The following is a 24,369-nucleotide window of genomic DNA, read 5'->3' as shown; positions in this document are numbered from 1 at the left end:
TGAGCGAGCTCTTAACCCATTATAGTCCTTCACGTCTATTGCGATCTCAAAATTCTGGCCAGTAAATAATACCTAGAATATCAAAATCAACAGCTGGCGGTAGATCCTTTTCCTACTTGGCACCAAAACTTGGGAACAATCTTCCTAACATTGTCCGGGAAGCAGACACAGGTCTGTCAGTTCAAATCTAGACTGAAAACACATCTCTTTGGCTTAGCATACACATAACACATTATAGATTGCTATAATTCAATTTTAGGCTGCATAGTTTAGATCAGCCGGAACCGGGAACACTTCCCATAAATCCTGATGTACTTTGTACATCATAAGAAGGATGCCGTCTACGCTAATATTAGTCTCTCTGTTTATCCCGAGGTTTACCGCAAACTGCCGGATCCAGGCCATATCCAGATCTGATGAAGGACCATCACATAGACACGATGAAAACGCATCCCTGAAGTGCCAGCCTCATCAACACTGTGAAGGCCTCATGGACCAGGGGCGTAGCCAGTAATGGGCCAGGGCGGCACTGGCCCGCCCACATTACTCACTGGCCCGCCCAGACAATTTTGATAAAAATACATTTTTAGTTTATTTTTATTATTCAAATGCATTTAAGAAAATATATTAATATAAACCTGATTTATTGTTGACTGGTGTGTGTGTGTGTGTTTAATTTGTTTTCCGAATAAAATGGAACTTTTGAAAAGCCTCTCTCCGGAACGTTATTGGTTGCTATGGTTGCTAAGGGGTTCTGACAGAAAAAAAAAACTCTTTGAGCGGCGCCGGCGGGCTCTAGCTAGCTGCTTTTTTTTTTTGCCAATTTATTAACATCGCCATTCGCCACAATAATGGCTAAACAAATTTCTTTAATGTGCTATTTTAAAAAAAGCAAGAGTAGAGGAAGAAGACACGCCACTGCCTTCATCTACCGAGTCCACCCAGCCCAGTTCTTCAGACTCGTTAACCCACAAGAAGGCTAGTCAGGTGCTGGTGGCGGCCGCAGATTGCTCCCAGGCGGCAGTGCCAGTGCTCTCTCCCGGTCAGCCTGACGCGGGTTTACCCGCTGATTTAAGTGCGATTGACGAACCACCTTCACAACCCAATTTGAAGGTATTTCCCTTCACTGTCAAGAATGGAAAATCAAGGAGCTTCTCGTCAAAGTGGTATGGACAGTTTTCTTGGTTGGAGTACAGTGTAAGGACGCGATTTTCTGTAAAATGTGCAGACATTTTCCCAGCGGGGCTGACAGCCCATTTGCGAGAGAGGGGTTTGTGGACTGGAAGCACCTACGACAGGCATGTGAAAAACACCAGCTGAGCAAGGGCCAAACAAACTGCAGGCCGGGGAAATGTGTTAAATCAAATGAACCGTGATGCCGTGGACTATTCATTTATTGAACGGAATCGGGACCATCTAAAAGTCGTTTTAGAGATTGTGCTGTTTTGTGCCAAGCAGGACATCCCCCTACGTGGACACAGGGAAAATGAAGATGCTCTCAATAAAGGAAACTTTATAGAACTGTTCAAATTCATGTGCAAATATGATCCACAGATCCGAAATCGTCTAGAGCAGCTGCCCAGAAACGGAACTTTGATGAGCCCAGATATACAAAATGACCAGCTGGAGTCCGCACCCTCCTTGCTGTTGCGTAAAATCAAAGCAGAAGTCTGTGAAACACCGGGCACTTATTATGCTCTTATGGCAGATGAATATAAGCATGAGTCAAAGCGTGAACTGGTGGCTGTTTGTGTGAGATATGTTCACGCAGGGAAAATAAAAGAACGGGCAATCGGGTTCATGGACACAAGTGACCTGAGCGCAAGAGGTATTTCAGAAAAGATACTACAGGTGATTGAACCACTGCAACTTGACCCATCTCTGTGCGTTGGCTTCAGTTTCGACGGAGCCTCTGTTATGTCAGGAAACAAGGGAGGTGTGCATGTCATTTTGAAACGAACATTTCCTCAAGCGTTGTATGTCCACTGCAATTCTCACCGACTGAATCTGGTACTCTGTGCAGCATCAAAGGTGTCTGGACACGTGAGCACATTTTTTGATACACTGAACAATCTTCACAGTTTCATGACAGGCAGCAGCAGACACGCAAAGTTTGTGGAAGCGCAAAAGGAGCTTCATCCGGGACGCCCGCGCTTGGAACTTGAGCGATCCACAGACACACGCTGGAGCTCCAAATCTGGAGCAGTGAGCAAAGTACTGACGTTACTCGACGTAATATTAGAAGTGCTTGCGGAGTATGCTGAAAGCAGCGGCCAGTCGAAGGTTGAGGCGCAGTCCCTGCTGCAACAAATACAAACAAAAAAGTTCTTATTTTTACTCGTAACATTTGGAAAATTATTTCAGACGAGCGATTTTGCCACACAAGGTTTACAAAGCCCAACATTGTCAGTCTCTGAGTGCATTGACCTAATTGAGGGACTAAAAGACAGCTTTGCTCGGTTTAGAGAGAATTCAGGGTGTGATTTTGAGCATGTAATGAAACTAACAGAAGAGTTGATGCAGAAAAATGAAATCACAAGCTGGGACATCACATCTGGGACCAGAGTGAGAAAGCTCCCGCCAAGGCTTGCAGGATCAGTGGTCACAACTAGTTTGGGGAAAGCAACAAGTGTGAGAAATGATGATGACCAAAGACACATATGGAACGACATCCTTGACAGACAGCTGACAGAGCTGGACAATCGTTTCCAACATTATCAGTATGGAATAATGAGGGCAGCAGCAACTTTTCTCCCACAGTCTAAGACTTTTGCAGACAGGGATTCACTGCGGGCCCCGTGTGATCACTTTCATATATTGGTTGAGGATGCTGAACTAACAGTATTTATTGAGCAACTGCGTCGGAAATTAGCCAATGGCCTGTAATTTCCATCCCTCATGGAAGTATTGGACATTTGTGCTCCTGACATATTTCCAAACCTCAACAAACTACTTCAAGTCATCATCACCCTTCCCATGACTTCTTGTAGTGTTGAGAGACTGTTCTCCACTGCAGGTAGGATAAAAACTAACCTCAGAGCATCCATGAGTACTACCCGCCTCAACAACCTGTGCCTTTTGTCCTTAGAAAAAGAACTCTGTGACTCTTTGGACTATATGAGATCATTTCTGTTTCCAACACTAAACCCAGGCGCTTGCGTCTTGTTTTGTAGAAATAAAACAACAAGGGGCCTTAATTTCCTTAATTTTTGCCCATGAAGTGATTTAACTTAGTGGTGTGTTGTGTATAGCTGTATGCCTTATAGGCTACATTGTTTAGTTTAAATGAGTTGCTATTGAGTTGTGCTTTTGGCACACCAGGCTGATTGCATTGTATATGGTTTATTTAACAGAGTGTGTTATTTATTTCAAACTGTGCTCTGCTGAGAGTTTTCATTATTTTAATTTCTTTTACTTTTAGCCTTTAGTCTAAACTGGTTTGTCCAGCCTTTATTGAGCTCTGTTGGTTGAACATGATGATTTAAGAACATGAAATAAAGGTGTAACTGTTTTAATAGGCTAATAATAATAAAATATATATATATTCTACACTCTAAGGTTTAATTATTATTTAATTCATTTTTTTTCTAGGAAAAACTATAGGCCCACTCACTTTTTCACTGGCCCACCCAAAATACAATTTCTGCCTACGCCACTGTCATGGACACCTCAAAAAACTCATCTCCATACCGGCGTGATGACTCCGACCCCTAACCAGATGAACCGGATAAATATTGTGAAAGTTCTGATCCAATCTGACTTCTGACTTATTATGCCGCCTAAATCATAATCATACACTGTTCGTTTGTTGGCCAAAGGAGGACTGGCCCCCCGACTGAGCCTTGGTTCTCCCAAGGTTTTTTTCTCCATTTTGTCACCTGCTGGAGTTTTGGTTCCTTGCCACTGTCGCCTTTTTTTTTCGCCTTCATTCGCCATTGTCCACAGATTCAGTTTGATGCAGTGCCGACGAGATGGAAGCCACAGTATTTGTTATGTTCCCATACATCACTCTCAGAAAAAGCCCTTTGTTCTCTAAAAAGTTAGATTTTTTTACCAATTCAGGGCAATTACCTGCCTGTTATACACATCGGGGGCAGAGTTGAATTATTGATTTTGACCCAGTATGTGTAAACATAAATAAATGCTATAAGCAGGGGCGTCAGTTTGTGTTGAAAAGTGGTGGGGACAAAAGATCAGATGAAAAAAACATTACAGCAGGACGGGAAAAACATTGAGTACGACGCATCATAAATGGGCATAGCGTAGGCCAGTCAACAACACGAAAATTATCAGCATAAAAACACCTCAACAATGTCGACTGCACATGTAACAGTCCCTGCAACACCAGCTCAACCGAACAGTGCCAAAGCACCATACTGTGGCCCATACAGGGCTCGACATTAACGCTTGTCCGCTTGTGGAAGTGGATTTTTTGAAGGGACAAGTAAAGGAGAATTTTACTTGCCCGACCGGACAAGTAGCCTAGTAATAGATTAGAACAAATATATTCAATAACAAAAATAAACAAATAACTAGGGAATCACTAATCCGAGAGAATGATTCTGATTTTATTACATTTATTGTAACTTGCGATCGATTGTGGATAATGTATTACTGACGGTAAGGTTGTGCTGTTGACACTTACGCAGCCTCTCGAGGAGAAATCTACACAAATGAGCGCAGCACACACACTCAGTTAACACCATACTGCCTATAAAAAATCTAAATGTGGAGTTTTTATATTTTTAACATATGTTCAGCAACCTCAATTATTTTCCTGAATTCCATCACGATTGAAAATGTGACATTGATTTCCTACAACAGTTCAATAACCAGTTAAAATTAAGTCACTTACATTTTAGATGCAATATTGCCTGTTTTTGTTCTGTGTCAGCAGCGAAAATAGTTCCAAACAAAAATCACAGCAGAACCACGGCGCATCTCACAGGAACACTCAACCTGTTTTCATTACTGAATGATTCAGCATTTTGAACGAATCGGTTGAGTCAAAGATTCAATGACCCATTCATAAACATCTGGGCCCGAATTCATAAATAATCTTAATGCAAAGAGTAGCTCCTAGTGACAAAATTCTAAGAAAATTCTTAGAAATGTGGGCGTTTACTCTTAAAATTAAAGAAAAATTCCTAGTAAAGAAAAAAGTAATTCAGAAAGCATCTTAACCCTTAAAAGAGGTCTTAAGGTCAAAATTGTTAGGAGTACGGACGAGGACTTTTAAGAGGCTTAAGAGTTTTTTTAGCAGAGGAGAAAACGGCAGAAAGTTAAAGAGGGAGAAGACAATAGATGACAGTGAGTTGACAAGACACTGTACATTACATCATGCAGGGATCATGTTTGTGACCGATTTTATTAGAGACAAAATAACATCTCCGACACAGCGCAAGAATGGCGTAGTGCCAGATATTAAATCACTACTGTACATTAAGATATTTGGCATCTGGGAAAATGCATCAATGCAGCAGTGATGATTTGGGTCTGTCACAACCTTCTGTAAGCAGAGTGATCACAAACAATTACAGCACTTTCAGAACCTCTTATTGTGTTGCAGTTCATTTAGATTCCACTGGACATTCCCACCTTGCAGGCTCAAAAAAATGCATTTATGAATATAGCAGGCTTCCGCACAAGCAGGGGGAATGAACCGTAAATAATTTATTATTAACCGCTATAAGCTCCCACGTCTGCTTCTGCTGTGACACCCGGCCTGAATTTTCCTTTAAGGATGGCCTTATATTCATCCACTAAAAAAGTGGTGGGGACAAAATCAGCCATTTCAAAAAGTGGTGGGGACGTGTCCCCAGTGTCCCCAGTGTAAATGACACCTATGGCTATAAGGGGTAACAGGATAACACAGGAACAGAAAATAGGATTAAAAACAAATGATGCATTTTTCTCAACAAAAAAAACAAAAACAACATTTAAGACAATAAAATATAGATAATGAAATAATACAATATCCATATATAGAATAGGCAACTTTTTAGTATAAGTTCAAATTGTGTTCTTCTGTTTGTATACATGAGTGAAATTGTCCACTGTGTGGTCCGTCTTCTCTTTGCAAAAGGATACAGATTTTTCAACAAAACTGTCTGAACAGGAGTACTGTGGTACAGGAATGTTACTGACCTGACAGGAAATTACTTCTTTGTAAATATCTGTTAACAGACAGAAGCTAATGTCTGTAACACCTCAGCTAGATCAAGGCAGTCTTATAACATTCCATCTAATATGATGTGACGTGCCCAAACGCTTAACTTTTATTGACAGACCATTTCTGTTTGAATCTGCAAGAATTTTGCATTGCTAGTGTGTGACTGTGCACAGACAGTATAACAATAGTGGGGTAATACACCTAATGTAAAGTGTAACCACTTTTTAAATATATGTCTCAATATTGAAACCCCTTACATTGAAATTTAGTACAGAGCTGCACATTACTTTTGTCCTGTAATTCTCAGAGGTGTTTCATATACTGAAATTGCCCAAGTAGGTGTTGATTTTCATTGCATGTGTTTTAAAATCTCAAATCTTTGCTCTAAAGGTGAGGAATACTAATAAAATGGTTTGTGTACTGTGCATCATAATTATACATTTTAGCTCTTTTCGAAAATCTAGCAAGCTGACTTTCTAGACAACCTTTTTGTAACTGTTTTTTACAAACTGTAAGACTGTTGAAAAAGTTTATTTAGCCTTTTAGGGAAATTCAATTTTGTGGCCAAATTCAAAGAAATCATGACGTTCTGGGGATGTATAGTTTTACACACACTGCTACTGTTCAGCAATACTTTTTTATATATTTTTTAAAAAAAATATGATATATGTGTGTGAACATTGACACTTAAATGTAAACAGACCAGAAAGTATGTCTGACCTCACTTTATTTTTATTTTTATTTTTCTTAGCTGTCCGAAATGACAGGAATAAGAAGAAAAAAGATATTCCAAATCAGGAGCTGGCCGAAAGTTATGAGCTGACAGCGGAATTAGCAACCATCATTGAGAAGATACGGAAAGCTCACCAAGAAACTTTTCCTTCACTCTGTCAGCTGGGCAAGTACACCACGGTAAGCCACTCACTTTTAAAAGAGTATATACAGTTTGTTACTGTGTTTATTCATTTTGTCATGTTTCTGGTTTGTGGTTTCTCTGTCTTTGGTCTTTTATTCAGTTTGTGCCTTGTTAATTGTAGTCTGTTATCCTAGTCATGTCATTATTAGGTCCCTTGTTTCAGGTGTGTTGTCTTGTTAGGTTGTATGGTCCCGCTCGGTGTTCTGATTTGCCCCAGCTGTGTCTTGTTCCCTCATCCCGTCTGTGTATTTAAATCCTGTCTGCTCTTTTGTTCGTGGTCAGTTATTGAATGTATGTTTTAATGTGCGTACCACGAGTGTCTTGTCTAGGTCTGTAATTAAAGTCTACTGCTGCATTTAGATCCGCCTACTGCCTTTGCTTCCACGCAAATTCGTAACAGAATAACTGACCCCCTAGGATCTAGCAGCCATGCCTACCTGGAGTCCTGATGTCCAGATCCTCCGTCTTCGCCAGGAGAATCGCGCCATCGAGGATTATGTCGCAGAATTCCTCGAGCTGGCATATCTCGCGCAAATGAACACCCACGGCTTGAAGATCTTCTTCCGCGGAGGATTATCGGAACCACTCCGGTCTCTGATGCCCGAACCTGGTCCTCACGGATCTTTAGAATGGTACGTTGACCTGGCCCTGTTGTGGAGCGGTTCCCCGTTTACTGTGGGCGTGGAGGAGAAGCTGCGAGAGCCTGCGCTTGACGTCAGCCCGGTCGCGCCCGCGCTTCACTTCAGCTGCTCAGCCGAGACCACGCTCCACGAGCCTGCGCTTCACGTGAGCCGAGTCGAGCCCGCTTTCCACAACATGCCTGAGCTTCTTCCTGCCGAGACCGACATGCCTGAGCTTCTTCCTGCCGAGATCGACATGCCTGAGGCTGAGCTTCTGTCTTCCGAACCCGCACGTCGCTTCAGCCTCGACGAACCCGAGTCAAGTGAGTCAAGTGCCGCCGAGTCAAGTGAGACCGCGCTTCCCGAGTCAAGCGAGTCAATTACCGCCGAGTCAAGTGCCGCCGAGTCAAGTGAGTCAAGCGCCGCCGAGTCAAGTGAGTCAAGCGCCGCCGGGTCAAGTGAACCAAGTTCTGAGTCAAGTTCCGAGTCAAGTGAATCAAGTTCTGAGTCAAGTTCCGAGTCAAGTGAGTCAAGTTCCGAGTCAAGTTCCGAGTCAAGTGAGTCAAGTTCCGAGTCAAGTGAGTCAAGTTCCGAGTCAAGTGAGTCAAGTTCCGAGTCAAGTGAGTCAAGTTCCGAGTCAAGTGAGTCAAGTTCCGAGTCAAGTGAATCAAGTGCCAAGTCAAGTGAATCAAGTGCCAAGTCAAGTGAATCAAGTGCCAAGTCAAGTGAATCAAGTGCCAAGTCAAGTGAATCAAGTGCCAAGTCAAGTGAATCAAGTGCCGAGTCAAGTGAACCGACTACCGAGTCAAGTGAACCGACTACCGAGTCAAGTGAACCGACTACCGAGTCAAGTGAGTCTGCCGAGTCAAGTGAGTCTGCCGAGTCAAGTGAGTCTGCCGAGTCAAGTGAGTCAAGTGAGTCTACTGAGTCAAGTATGTCCAGTAGTGAATCAAGCCCAGTGAAGCGTCGTCGCAGAAGGAGGAGGAGGACTCGTTTGCTTCGCCAGGCTACGGAGGGCGTTCCCAGACTCCTCGCCTTGCCGGCCCCGCCTCTGCGCCTCGCCCTGCCGGCCCCGCCTCTGCGCCTCGCCCTGCCGGCCCCGCCTCTGCGCCTCGCCCTGCCGGCCACGCCTCTGCGCCTCGTCCTGCCTGCGCCCTTCAAGCTCCGGGAGGCCTGCCCAGAACCCATCTACCACCTGGAGGTTCCTCCCGAGGATTTCCCCAAGTATTTTTTGGGGGGGGGCAGAAGGTACTCCGTGAGGGCCATGGAGACGACGTCGACATGGTCCTCATCCTCGTCTGAGTCTGCTCCGACCTGGCCACCATCTCATCGTGCTCCGCCCTGGCCTTTGCCACGCCATGCTCCACCCTGGCCTTTGCCACGCCATGCTCCGCCCTGGCCTTCGCCTCGTCCTGCTCCGCCCTGGCCTTCGCCTCGTCCTGCTCCGCCCTGGCCGCCGTCACGTCCTGCTCCGCCCTGGAGGCTTCCTGTTCCGGGCAAGCCACGCCCTCGTCAGCCTCCAGGGCGCCCACCCTCCCGCCCCTATTTGATGTTCATTCGGCGCGGGGTCGCGCCTTATGGAAGGGGGGGATAATGTTACGGTGTTTATTCATTTTGTCATGTTTCTGGTTTGTGGTTTCTCTGTCTTTGGTCTTTTATTCAGTTTGTGCCTTGTTAATTGTAGTCTGTTATCCTAGTCATGTCATTATTAGGTCCCTTGTTTCAGGTGTGTTGTCTTGTTAGGTTGTATGGTCCCGCTCGGTGTTCTGATTTGCCCCAGCTGTGTCTTGTTCCCTCATCCCGTCTGTGTATTTAAATCCTGTCTGCTCTTTTGTTCGTGGTCAGTTATTGAATGTATGTTTTAATGTGTGTACCACGAGTGTCTTGTCTGAGTCTGTAATTAAAGTCTACTGCTGCATTTAGATCCGCCTACTGCCTTTGCTTCCACGCAAATTCGTAACACAGTGGCCCCAAAAAGTATTTCTGTACTGAAGTCACATCAGCATCAGAGAAAAACATGCTGGCTACTAGCTATAGTTTGCTAAACTGGCACTAACTAGCATTGTGTCCTGGAAATGGGGTGCTTGTATTGACATAAAAGTACAAAGAAAAATACAAATATGTATGGTGGAAAAACACTGGCAACAAATATTTACAAAAATAACATTTAAAAATGCTCAGACTCAGCGTTAACTTTGTTGACCACAACAAAATAAATACACTATTAACAGCATAATCGTCTCAGGTTACATATATAACCATGGTTCCCTGAGAAGGAGAATGAGACACTGTGTCTTCTGATGCTTTGATCCCGGCCTTTTCCAGCCTTCCTTTCTTCCATGCGGGGCATGGACGTGCCTGTCCCAAGGGCAGAGTTCAAAGTTTTGGCTATATCAGCTCTATACACTGGACACCACCTTTAATGGAATACTAGCCCAGGGAGAACAATTGAGTTCCCTTAGCCTTTCACTACCTCCAGGGGGAGGTGTTTTCTGGGTCCTGGAGGTGTTCTGACATGCTCTGAAATTTGTGCTTATTTCTGTTACTTGTGACATTTTCATGGCTAAAGTCTGATATTCAGCACTGTATTCAGCACAAACTCTGCTACAGTAATATGTCAGCAGCATGTATGTAAAAGTTTTTAGTTTTGAGATAATGATGTTTATGCGTGGTTTGTGAAAAAAAAAATGTAACTGAAATAAGGTCATAAAACCCATACTGATTATTTCTTCAAAAGACTTTTGAAAATTGTATCACATGGCCTAGAATATTTGCTTCAAAACTATGTGAAAATCATCCTGACTACTCATTCAGATAAAACAATATATTGATTTAAAATTTGAACTACAAGTTTTGTGTAAGAAAGCTTTATGCGAGGAGGCGTAAACCACCCATTAATATATAGCTTTTCACACCTGAGAAAGACAAAGACCCTCCCCTAATGGCCCTATAAGGTGCTATCAGGCCCTATCATTATGAGGATCCTTGCACAAAGAATTAGGAGATTTAAAAAAGAATGGATTTTTGATTGTTTGGATTTATTTACAACCCAACATAATTCAAAGATACACAACAAAGGACAAAAAAAGCACATTATTGAACACATTGATCTAAAGACAGAGACTTGAACAGTCACATAACTTTGTGCCATTCCTGAAACATAGTAGCCTACATACCTGTCATTTCCAAGGTGTTTGATTTTTCATTTTACCATGTTCATGTACAGACTCATGTGAATGTTGAAGTCAGCAGGACTCATCCAGTGGCATCTGGTCCCTGTAAAAAAAGAAGAAACAACTGTGAACATGCTGATATAAAGATAAACTATAGGCTGCATGATTTTGGGAATACATTTTAGGTTTTTCTGGTTAAAATTGCGATTTAAAATGTACAAAATACACACACACACACACACACACACACACATATATATATATAAATGAGATTGGAGTAAAAACATGAAGCCTATTGTTTGGCATGTTTTGCTTTACAAACGCACAGCGCGACTGACTGAAACTCACCGCACGTGTAGAGAACATTTACTGAAGCGATCGAGCCGCTCCAAACTATGAAACATTATTGTTACCACATACAGTATACATATCTACGTTTGAGCAGATATCCACAACAGTAACAGTAGCCTAAACACTTTTCTAAACATTATAATATTCACCATATTAGAGTAAACACTCATATAAGATACTTGTATATCATGCTGTGATTTATTATCCTCCGGTCGTGTACATGTATATAAATTTAGAATTAGGCTTCATGTTTTTATTCCAATCTCATTTCATAACGTACATTTTAGTTTGGCACCAGTTTTACTAGTTGCGCAATGTAAAGTTTATATAACAATAACATTAAGAGTGGATGTCTTACCTTAAAAATCTTTCTCATCTCAAATCGCGTTCCTCTGAGGTAAATCCAAGGTGCTCAGGACAACACAGCACAAACACAGTCTTCCAAACTGAAGTCGCTGATTCGTTGTTTTGAGGTGACGAGGGCATTTCCAGGTCTGCTCCTTCACGTGGATCATTTGCATGTCAATCGCTCTTGCGCGTGTGGGTGTGGTCCCATTAGAGTTAATTAGGACGTGTTTGAGAAACTATACATGTCGTTGCTTTCATACTGATTACTTAAACAGAGAATATTTGCTTTTGATATAATTTAAATCATTTAAAAATAGAGATTCCAAGCTTTGTAAAGACATACATTTCAAGTCTGTCTGACAAGCATTCGCTGAGTTACAGATCATGAACTGTCGCGTTTCAGAATGAACTTCACATTGAGAGAGACGGCAGAACGCACATCATGTTTATTTTCTTTATTTTATGAAAAAAACACAACATGTTTTATCATGAGTGTACACAAATAGAAGAAGACATTTAACAGTTTTGAATGATGTATAACACTTATATGTAAGATCAAAATCAACAGAGTATTTTGTGTCTTTTTTGCACTGATAAGAAAAAAAGTGAGCTGGTATGCCTGCGATACTGGCGTCCCCAGGGGGTTAAAAGGGATGCCAGAAGGCAAGAAGCCACTTTTTTTAGTACATTTTATTGTTGAGAGGAAAACCGCTTGAGATGTGACATCTCATTTTCGAGGGGACCTCATGAAAAACACATACTTCACAAACATAGTTTTGTTACTAACAAAACAAAGACAAAAACAAAAGCTCTCCATCACACCAAAACCACCCGTATCTTCCCCAATCCAACCATTAGATATTAAGTCAAGTCAAGTCAAGTCACCTTTATTTATATAGCGCTTTTACAATACAAATTGTTTCAAAGCAGCTTTACGGAGATAACAGGAAAGTAAAGTTGTAATAGGCAGTAAGCAGTTAAGGTCATTCATATAAACAATTGAGAAAAAAAAAAAAAAAAAAAAAAAAAATATATATATATATATATATATATATATATATATCAAACATGAGGAAACAGTTGCAGCTTGTATGTAAATAATTAAGAAGAGACATCTTAAACTGGTGAAAAGAGGAGACCGATCTAAACAACGTGATCTCATGAGAATACGTGTGTATTTTACATTAAGTGTAGTTCTACCACACGTACATTTACTTACGTTTTATACACTCAGAAACGTATTATACTGATGTATTTACAGCACTAAAACGTAACATATTTACGTATTGACAGCACAAAAACGTAAATTATTTACGTATGGACTCTACCGACGTACAAATTTGTACCTGTTCCTATTTATGCTTATTAAAATCGTGGCATCAATGTTTTGACTCTATTGCATTTAACTGTCTTATCAATTACGTTTTCAGTCGCATTTATTAAATGCAGTTTACTCATTTAAGAAATAATAACATTTCACTCTGTTCGTGCCTTCTGCTGCAAACTCGTTTCGGAGGATTAGCCTAACGTTAACTTACATGGTGCTAAACAAGACTACAATTTAAACCCTTAAAAATAACGTTACCTACTTACATTTTTTAACCATTTTGTAATATAGTTTATTTACCGTGAGACACAAAATGCGTTTTCTCCTATAGAACCATAAGACACAAAAACACAACATAAATTCACAAAAGACATACATTTTATTAGCTTGATGTAATCCAAATCTTTAGAATCCATACGTTTGCAAGAAACAGGTTCAAATTCAGCCCTTTATCCAGCGATCTTCATCTCCATTCTCATCAGCGACCGTAAACGTCAAGTCCCGCACTCGTGATGAATTCAAATTCAAAAATTGCGCCCTCAAGAAGCGTTACGACATGTTTTACGGCAGGGATATCAAACGCTCATTTGCTCTTGCCTGCTTCGTCACAAATTGCGACATTCCGTGTTCCAGTTGGTGAGCTACATTTGAAATGAAGAAGCGCGCGCGCCTTCACAGTGCGAGCTGAAACCGGATTAACATTTTCATGGATTAATAACTTAAATTTTACTCAGAGAGGACTGCGACTGCAACACATAATTATGTGAATGACTTTTGGTACCGGTTTTGACATTTTCGCAATAAATAAATTATTGTGATTATAATTGTCTGTCTGTTATGTTTTTCTTCATAATTCTAGCCTACGTAGTTTTAAGGAATGTTATGGGTAGGTTTAGGGGTAAATTAGGAGTAGGATTAGTGGCTCAAAATATATTTTAATGCTATATTGTTGATAAAACGTACTCGGTTACCTAACGTAACCTCGGTTCCCTTTCGTTGTCACTCCGAGTTACGTCGGATGACGATGAAACGGGGTTTCGCTTAGAAAGCCTATCAACTTCGAGTATTACAAAACGAGCCAATGGCAAAGAAATGCCATGGGTCTGCGGAATTTGCATGGCGAAACTCCGCCCCACCTCGTGGGTATAAAAGGAGGACGCCGGCAACATGCAGATATGTTTTCGCTTCGGAGCCAAGTTTATTCTTCTCTCCACAAGCCATCTCTGAATTGTCAGCTTCACGAACGAGTACCTCGAGTGTTTGTGTGACAGCGATCTACGGCGAGCGCGTGCTTCCGGCTGATCTGTTGCAGTGGTCTGCCAGTCGGTGCGTGTCTTCCCGGGTGCTTCAACACTTGAGTTTTCTCTCACTAAAAGAGCTCGCACGCGGCACGTCTTTTTAAAGAAGGCTCGCCCGTGCATTTAAAAAAAAAAATGAATGGTGCGGCAGCTTGGTATCGTACTCTGATGGGCACGAGCGTTGTCTAGTATGTTTGGGCTTGATCATGCTAGAGCAGCGCTCGTTGATGACTCATGTTTTCTCCGTGGGAACATGACCATCGCGTCATTAAGGTCGAGACTCGGTGAACACACATGAGTGAGAGTCCCCTCATCCACCCCCCGATCTTCGGCTGGTGGCCAGGGTGACCTGAGGGTTACGGTCTGGAACAAGGCGCCGACTATGTGTCCGTGACCCCAGCCCCCCTCTTCAATGACGGTGCCCGCTAGTGAACAGGTGATTCCCACGGGTCTACCCTCTGCTGGCCCGTGTGTTTCATTTGAAGCTACAGAGGATGATATTATGTTTGTAGCAGCTTCATTAGGTGGGTTTGATTTTCCTGTAAGTGACGACTTGTCACAGCTGCCACCTTCTGGTGCATACGGCTGTGCCTGAATCTGATCCGGAGATGACGGCCATGCTTTCCTGGGACGATTGGTTTTTGGGTAAGGCCGCCGACCCTCGTCCACGGCAAACCCCAATACCTTTCTTCCCGGACATGCATGATGAGATCTCGAAGTCCTAGAAGACCCCCTTGTCTTATCGGGGCCCCTCGCTGATCTCATCCGCCTTTTCTCTCCACGATGGGGCCACTGCCCATGGGTACACTGGGGTCCCCCCGGCTGAACGCTCTGTTGCGATGCTATGTGTCCTCAGAGTGCTTCTTCTCGGCCCAATCCTAAGCACCCGTCCGTGGCTTGTAGTTTTTCGTCTACGCTTGTGGCAAGATCCTATAGCGCCACGGGACTGGCAGCCGCCTCACTGCATGCCATGGTCATTCTGCTGGTCTACCTGACCCAGATGCTCATGGACCTGCACGAGGGCGGGACTGACCCAGGGCTCTTCACTGAGCTGCGCGCCGCCACTAACCTTGCTCTCCGAGCGACGAATGTGGCCGTACGCTCCCTGGGTCAGGTGATACTCACCATTCTGTGGCTGAACCTGTCTGATGTGCTGGATGTCGCGCGAACCCGTCTGTCCGACGTTCCCATATCCCAGGTCGGCCTCTTCGGCGGTGCGGTTGAGGGCTTGCCCAACAGCTCTCAGCCGCCCATGAGCAGACTGACGTTGATTCTGTCCCGACGGCCCCGCCGTCCGCTCAGATCCTTCGGTCTGCCCACCGCCGAAGGCGCCCTCCCGCGGCTCCCACCCCGCTCGTTCACCCGGGCCGGCTCTGGGAGCCGCGGGCGGACGCCACAGCCCTCACCAGCCCCACCCCCCGCTACACGCCGGGTTAAGCGGCACTCTTGAGATGGGCTCCTCAGAGATGGGACTCAGTTCTTTCCAGGAGTTGGTAGCAGGACCACTCCTTTCCCTGGTGGAGGGCCGGGGAAGAATCCTTATTCTCCAAAGAACTGACTCTCCCGTCTCTCGGACCGTCAGGCTCGGATATGCGATTCAGTTCGCATGGTCTCCTCCCCGCTTCAGGGGAGTCCGCTCCACTTTGGACGGTGGCAATGCCCCCATCATGAGAGCAGAGATTGCCACCCTGCTGGCGAAGGGTGCAATCGAGACTGTCCCTCTAGCCGAGATGAGGTCCGGCTTCTACAGCCCCTACTTCATTGTCCCTTCACAGGATGCCGTTCAAGATGCTCACTGCCAAACGCGTTTTCGAATGCATATGGCCCCAGGATTGGTTTGCAGCGCTTGACCTGAAGGACGCCTACTTTCATGTCTCCATTCTTCCTCGACACAGACCGTTCCTACGGTTTGCTTTCGAGGGGCAGGCATACCAGTACGCGGTTCTCCCTTTCGGGCTAGCCCTGTCTCCTCTCATCTTCACGAAGGTCGTCGAGGCTGCCCTTGTTCCCCTTCGGGAACACGGGTTTCTCATCCTGAGTTATATCGACGACTGGCTGATCCTAGCTCACTCTAGAGATCCCTTTTGCAAACACAGGGACCTAGTGCTTCGGCACCTAGCTCGTCTGGGCCTTCGGGTCAACTGCGAGAAGAGCAACTTTGCCCCGTGCAGAGGATCTCTTTTCTCGGTAAAGACATCGACTCGGTCGCCATGTCCGCGCAGCTTACGAGCGAGCGCGTGGAGTCACTGCTGACTTGACTGAGCCAATTCGAGGGCAAAAGTGCGGTTCCACTGAAACACTTTCAGAGGCTCCTGGGGCATATGGCATCTGCAGCCAAGGTCACGCCGCTCGAATTGCTTCATATGAGACCGCTTCAGCTTTGGCTTCGCGACCGAGTCCCGAGGTGGGCATGGCAACACGGCACGCTCCGAGTACCAGTTACTCCGACCTGCCGTCAGTTCTTCACCCCGTGGTCGAACCTCAGTTTTCCCAGGGCGGGTGTCCCCCTGGCACGAGCTTCCCGGCATGTTGTTGTGTCAACAGATGCCTCCCCACGGGCTGGGGCGCCATGTGCAATGGACATGCTGCTGCGGGCTCCTGGACAGGACCCCAGCGGCTATGTCATGTCAATTGCCTCGAGTTGTTGGCAGTACGCCTTGCCCTGCACCACTTCCGGGCGTTGCTCAGGGGTCAACACGTACTAATCCGTTCGGACAATACCGCCACTGTAGCGTACATCAACCGTCAAGGTGGTCTACGCTCCCGCCGTATGTCACAACTCGCTCGCCACCTCCTCCTATGGAGTCAGAAGCATCTGAGGTCGCTTCGAGCTCTCACGGCGTCAGCCCCTCCCTGGACAATGGCGACTCCATCCCCAGTTGGTTCAGCTGATTTGGGACCAGTTCGGGGACGCACAGATAGATCTGTTTGCCTCTCACGACTCGACCCATTGCGCCCAGTTTTATTCCCTGACCGAGGGCACGCTCGGCATGGATGCTCTGGTGCACAGCTGGCCGCAGGGCCGCAAGTATGCGTTTCCCCCAGTGAGCCTTCTTGCGCAGACCTTGCGCAAGGTCAGGGAGGACGAGGAGCAGGTCATTCTGATTGCGCCTTACTGGCCCAACCGGACCTGGTTCCCCGAACTAGTACTCCTCGCGACAGCACCTCCCTGGCTGATCCCTCTGAGGAAGAACCTTCTTTCTCAGGGACGGGGCACCCTATGGCACCCTCGTCCCGATCTTTGGAACCTCCACGTGTGGCTCCTGGATGGGACGAGGCAGGTTTGAGTACCCTACCACCGCTAGACCGTCGTCCACGAGACACGTCTATGCGTTGAAGTGGAATCTCTTCGTCAGCTGGTGCTCTTCTCACCGAGATGACCCCCGGAGATGCTCGATCAGCGTTGTGCTTTCCTTCCTTCAACAGGGGTTGGAACGAAGGCTGTCTCCCTCCACCCTGAAGGTCTATGTTGCCGCCATTGCCGCACACCATGACCTCATCGAAGGTAAGTTGGTGGGGAAGCACATCCTGGTCATCAGGTTCCTGAGAGGAGCGAGGAGACTAAATCCGCCTCGCCCTCCTCTCGTTCCCTCTTGGGACCTCTCAGTGGTTCTAACTGCCCTGAAGCGGTGCTAAGTGCTCCCTTTGAGCCCCTCAATCAGTCGAGCTTAAATTCCTGTCTATGAAGACAGCGCTCCTGGTTGCACTGGCCTCCATCAAGAGGGTAGGGGACCTGCACGCATTCTCCGTTGACGAAACGTGCCTGGAATTCGGGCCGGCTTACTCTCACGTGATCCACTCCCTTTCGGGGCAGGTGGTGAACCTGCAAGCGCTGCTCTTGGAGGAGGCAGACCCAGCCTTGGCACTGCTCTGTCCAGTACGCGCTCTCCGCGCCTATGTAGACAGAACGAAGTGTTTCAGGACCTCAGACCAGCTCTTTGTCTGTTATGGTGGGAAGCTGAAGGGAAAGGCTCTCTCCAAGCAAAGGTTGTCTCACTGGTAGTGGACGCCTTTGCGTTGGCATACCAGCAGCAAGGTCGACCGTGCCCCCTTGGTGTGACTGCCCACTCCACCCGGAGTGTGGCGTCCTCTTGGGCTCCAACGCATGGCGCCTCGCTAACAGACATTTGCAGAGCTGCAGGCTGGGCGACACCTAACACATTCGCGAGATTCTATAATCTCCGAGTGGAGCCAGTGTCCCTTCATGTACTCGCTTCAACCAGCTAGTACCGGACCCGCTCAGATGTCTTCGCTTGCTCGCCATTCCACTCCACGGACTGGATACGTACGATATTCTCCTCAGGTGAGCTTCCCCGAAAGCCCTGAGCTCCTCCAGCACTCCTGACGTCGGCGCCAGTGTCTATTGCCTGCGCGTCGGCTAGGTGCCTCCAGTGTGCATGGTCCCTCCCCTGAGCGACCCCCACATGTGTATTTCCACTGTAAGCCTCTCTGAGCGTGTGTCTTTCCCTTGGCAAGCCACCTTGCCACCCCTGAGGTTGAAATATTCCACCTGCGGCTGGACACCCCACTGTTCTCCATATGTTTCCTACGGGTCATATGTGTATTCTCTAAGTCCAGCACTCCTGGACTGGGGACGGAGACGTTACGTCTGCCTGCCACTTTCCGCTGTACCGCGGGGATCGCCTGAGCTCAGTCTTGGCTCCTCAGCGAAGAAACATATCTGCATGTTGCCGGTGTCCTCCTTTTATACCCACGAGGTGGGGGGGAGTAACGCCATGCAAATTCCGCAGACCCATGGCATTTCTTTGCCATTGGCTCGTTTTGTAATACTTGAAGTTGATAGGCTTTCTAAGCGAAACCCCATTTCGTCGTCATCCGACGTAACGTCTCCGTTCCCTACTCAGGCAACAAGGGTTACATACGTAACTATAGACATTCTCTCTAGAAGAGGGAACGAGTATTGCGTAAGTATAGCGTACGCTACGGGAAAGATTCATCTTTTCGAGATATTGAAGCCAAAAAATTATCCTTAATTTTTGTATCCATTGTCAACGCAGTGCAGCAGCTAGCAGACCTAGAGCAGGCTGTCTAGCGTGCTCATAGGCTGCCCTGCGGGAACTGCAGCAGCCTATCACTGAACCCGGCGTGACGTCACGTCCAATTAAGTGCTTTGCGCCTTCACAGCATCAAAGCCCGCCAATATTTGTGTGGCTTAGCGTATATCAGCAGGGTTCGTAGGCTGATTCTCTGGTTTTCATCAACTTAAGCGAAAAACGCTCGTGGTGCAAGCACGGCAGGTTACGTAACACTCGTTCCCTCTTCTAGAGAGAACCGAGGTTACGTTAGGTAACCGAGTATGTTCTCTTACGAGTGGTTCTCTCGTATTGCGTAAGTATAGCTTACTTTACGGGTAGCCCTTGTCAACGCCAGCATCCACTTATGAGTCCCAGAATTTTGGGGATCCCAGATCAGCGGGAATAAGCGCTTGTAAATATAAGCGCATGTATATAAGCACTCATAGGGAATACAGAGCGGCGACGCCGGTCAATGTATAAGCATATAGCACATAACCTGATACAGTGCAGCTCAACCAGAAGAGCTAGTCATATGAGAGTAGTTTGCACATTATAGTATCTGTGCATAACTGACCTCTCACTAAACTGACAGTACTTTCGCCTGTAGGGCGGAACTTCCAGATTATAGAATCAGACAAAGGTGGAAGGGGAAGCCCAGCCCGCCGCCACACATATGTCATGAATAGAAATTCCACTGGACCATGCCCACAAAGAGGCCATGCCTCTGGTGGAATGAGCCCTGACGCCCAGGGGGCATTGCAGACCTTTTGCTGTATAGGCAGCTGCAATCGCGTCTATTATCCATCTGGATAGACTCTGCTTCGAGGCGGCAAAACCCTTGGTACGGCTGAAATGGATGAAGTGCGTAATGCAAGCTCTCAGCGCCCTGACCGGCAGAGGAGATTAACATCACTCTCACTATCGGACGCTGGCAGAGCCAATAGCGAAATGACCTGTGCTCTGAACGGAGTGCCAATCACTTTAGGAACATAACCATGTCTAGGTTTGAGGATGACTTTTGAGTAATTCGGGCCAAACTCAAGACACGCAGCGCTAACAGACAGCGCATGTAAGTCCCCCAACACAAGAAGGAGCTCTAGACTGCGTGATTGTGTTCATTACTGCGTCTGGCAGGGCAACGGGTAACCGTTGGTCAACCATACATGCAGAGACCAGCGCTCTGGAAGGGGATGCCAGATCGAGCCGCGAGCTTGCGAGAGGAGATATGCTCTCCCCGGAATGGGCCACGGGGCTGTCCGTGACAGCCGCGTCAGCTCCGAGAACCAAGTCTGGTTCTCCCAACGCGGGGCTATGAGGAGCACTGATTGGCGGGTTTCCCTGATTCTGTTGATTACCTGTGGTAACAGAGAGACCGGAGGGAATGCATATAGTGGACGGCTGGGCCAGGTTTGGGCCAGCGCATCCTGGTTCTTTGAAAAGAACTTTGGGCAGTGAGCGTTGTCTTGTGACGCAAATAGGTCGACTTCCGCTTTACCAAAAAGGCGCCATAGCAACTGGACTGTTTGGGTGTGCAGGGACCATTCCCCATGGGGAATATTGTCCCTGGAAAGACTGTCTGGGCCGTCGTTCAGGTGGCCTGGCACATGCGCAGCTCTCAGCGAGCGCAGATGGTGCTGAGACCAAACGAGGAGGCGTTCTGCCAAATTGCAGAGGTTTCTGGATCTGACACCGCCCTGACGGTTCACATAGGACACTACAGACATGTTGTCCAGCGGACTAGAACATGGTGGTCCCGTATAAACGGGAGGAAACGCTTCAGCACATTCTCGACCGCTATCATTTCCAGACAGTTTATATGGAGGAGTTTTTCCCGGTCTGACCTTAGGCCAGAGACTGGTCTGCCTTCAAAGAGCGCGCCCCAACCCGAGTTGGACGCTTCTGTCGAGATGACCTTCCGGAATGAGATAGTCCCCATACTCACTCCGCACCGGTACCAGTCGGCCGCTAACCAGGGCTGCAGAGCTGTAAGAGCTGTCACTCTTATCGGGGCGCAGCCTGACTTCCAGGCTCGGTGAGACACACGAGCGGCCAGCCAGCGTTGTAGCGGGCGCATACGTAGCAAACCCAGCTGAAGTACCGCAGAGGCTGAAGCCATGTAGCCCAGCATCCTCTGGAATGTCTTCAGAGGTGCGGTGCTGTTCTTTTGGAAAGACGCGGCCAGTCGCGCTCGCTGTGTTGACAAGCGGGCCGTCATAGCCAAGGAGTCCAGTTCTATTCCTAAAAAGTAAATTGACTGACTGGGCACTAATGAGCTCTTGGTCCAGTTGACCGTGAGACCCAGGCTTTCCAGGTGACTGAGGAGCACAGCTCTGTGAGGCAGTATTTCTGTCTCTGATTGTGCTAGAACCAGCCAATCGTCCAGATAGATCAGAATTTGCATGCCCTGATTTCTCAAGGGGGCGAGTGCCGCGTCCATGCACTTCGTGAATGTACGGGGTGCTAAGGACAGACCGAACGGCAGGACGGTGTATTGATAAACCTGACCGTCGAAGGCGAATCTCAAGAATGGCCTGTGACGGGGTATTATCTGAATCTGAAAATAGGCATCCTTTAGATTGAGAGATATAAACCAGTCTTCTGTGCGAACGTGCGCGAGGAGTCGTCTGGTTGTAATCATTTTGAACGGTTTTATCATAAGAGCTTTGTTCAAATGTCTCAGATCTAGTATGGGTCTGAGACCCCCGTCCTTCTTGGGGGTCTTTGCTATTTCTGAGCGAAGTAGATGTGCTACTTCTGCATTCACTGTCGTCGCAGTCCGTGCTCGAAAGCGAGGGGGACGGCGAGCGAACTGTAACGCATAGCCCTGCTTTATTGTGCTTAGCACCAATTCTGATACCCCTGGAATCGCTTCCCATGCTTTTATATGTGCAGCTAGGGACAGAATGGCCTCCGGGTTCTGATCGCCGCGCTGTGTCGAGAAACTGGACCGGAGGAATGAGCGTGACGCACGCGCTCTCTGTGCTTGAATGGGGCGGCTCGCTGACAGCGATAGCAGGCTGTTTCATATATAGCGTCCCGATCGCTGTGAATGGGGAGCGCTTTATAATCACTTTGTGATGCGCGGGCTGTGCCATGGGCGGCGTGTATGTTAGTAAGCGTGGGCGCTCGTGAGCGGGCACGGGACTTACATTCATAACTTGACCGATATGAGGCTGCACTTTGTGACGCGCGTTTAACGGCGTGGGCAAAGTGCATGTAGTAAGCGTGAGCGCTTGCAAGCGGGCACGAGACTTACGTTCATATTCTGACTCATGTAAGGCTGCACTTCATGGTGTGGGCGCGGCGCTGTGTGCGAAGTGCTTGTTAGTAAGCGTGAGCGCTTGCGAGCGGGCACGAGACTTACATCCACAACTTGATTGATATGAGTTTGCACTTTGTGATGCGCGTGACTTGGCCATGTAATAGAGCGGGCAGATAGTAGATGTGGGCACGAACACGTTTTATGAGAGTGGGCTTTATGAGCTTTATGAGAGTGGGCTTTTTGCCAGCTTTATGAGAGTGGGCTCTCTGGGTGACACGGGAAGTGCTGTGTTTGTGTGTAGGGGTGAGCACTGTGGCCTGGGCACTTTTTCTACACTTAAAACACCACCGGCGTGAGCCGGATAACCAGACATTATGCTCTTTCTGAGATTTCTCTGGTTCGCTGTAAAAACGGTGGTTGTGTGCAGGCGAGCGGGTTGTGTTACCGACTCGTTGGCTGCTAAATGACTCACTGCAGTAGCCTGAGTTTTAATGACCGTGTGATAGAGCGCCAGAAATACGGCAGCTCGCTGAGGATAGCTGCAGCTGCGAGAGTCGGGATCGAACATGGGTCTCTGGCGCGAAGCTGTGGGTTTCGCCACTGAGCCACAGGGGGGAAATGACATCAGCTTCAGTTAGCGCGAGCAGATAAAGAGAGCGTCATCACAGTTTCTGTGTTTCGGCGTTTGTTTGCAGGCGTGCGTGTTATTTAACAGGCTCATGCTGCAATATTGACATTACCAGCCGCTCGAATTAAGAGGAGCTGAGAAATGTTTGATAAATGGGGGATAGTCCGGCCTCGGCGGCACTAAAACACACTCTTTCCTCATTTCGCCGGTGATGCATGCGCACAGGGCGCACGGGAGGGCGTGTTCGCTTTCTGTACGTAAGAAAGCTGACCGCGATCTCAGAGAAGAGAGCTGCATAAAATTTTTATCCGCTGTGAGACCCAGGATCGAACACGTGTCTCTGGTTCGAAAGCTGTGGGTTTCGCCACTGAGCCACAGGGGGGAAATGACATCAGCTTCAGTTAGCGCGAGCACATAAAGAGAGCGTCATCACAGTTTCTGTGTGTTGACGTTTGTTTGCAGGCGTGTGTGTTATATAACAGGCTCATGCTGCAATATTGACATTACCAGCCGCTCAAATTAGGAGGAGCTGAGAAATGTTTGAGAAATGGGGGATAGTACGGCCTCGGCGGGACTAAAACACACTCTTTCCTCATTTCGCCGGTGACGCATGCGCACGGGGCGCGCGGGAGGGCATGTGCGCTTTCTGTACGTAAGAAAGCTGGACGCGATCTCAGAGAAGAGAGCTGCATAAATTTTAATTTTTTTTCCGCTGCGAGAGCCGGGATCGAACACGGGTCTCTGGGTTTCACCACTGAGCCACAGGGGGAAACGACATCAGCTTCAGTTAGCAAGAGCAGATAAAGAGAGCGTCATCACAGTTTCTGTGCGTCAGCGTCTGTTTGCAGGCGTGCATGTTATACAACAGGCTCATGCCACAATATTGACATTACCAGCCGCTCGAATTAAGAGGAGCTGAGAAATGTTTGAGAAATGGGGGATAGTCCGGCCTCGGCGGGACTAACACGCTCTTTCCTCATTTCGTGTGACGCATGAGGGATGGGGTAGCTTTCTTGTAACGTACAGAACGCTAGCCGCGGTTAGAACAGCTGTCAGGGGCGCGTCCTCATCCATATCAAGCTCCCCGTCCCCTGAGGCGGCGACAGCGTGGGCGGGAGCCGGCGGCTGCGCGTCCGGGAGTGGCCGGCTGCACGTCCGGGAGTGGGGGCGGAGAAGGAGAGATAGACGCTCGAGGGAGAGGCCGGCGAGCGCGTTGCGATGGCCAACGGCTCCAGCGG

At 47.2% G+C, this 24,369-nt stretch overlaps 1 protein-coding gene across 1 annotated transcript in view; it reads left to right on the top strand.

Moving 5' to 3' along the window:
- LOC143731942 (retinoic acid receptor beta-like) overlaps window positions 1-24,369 on the top strand; it is a 125,493-nt gene that overhangs the window by 24,150 nt on the left and 76,974 nt on the right. The window contains exon 2 of the mRNA XM_077222549.1: window positions 6,924-7,084. Coding sequence (XP_077078664.1) covers window positions 6,924-7,084 — 161 coding nt within the window. The remainder of the gene's footprint in view (window positions 1-6,923; window positions 7,085-24,369) is intronic.

This window comes from Siphateles boraxobius, unplaced genomic scaffold (assembly GCF_051911475.1).
Source record: "Siphateles boraxobius isolate OS27281-9 unplaced genomic scaffold, OSU_SipBor_1 89, whole genome shotgun sequence".
Lineage (NCBI taxonomy): Eukaryota > Metazoa > Chordata > Actinopteri > Cypriniformes > Leuciscidae > Siphateles > Siphateles boraxobius.
This window is presented reverse-complemented; position numbering and strand designations above follow the sequence as displayed.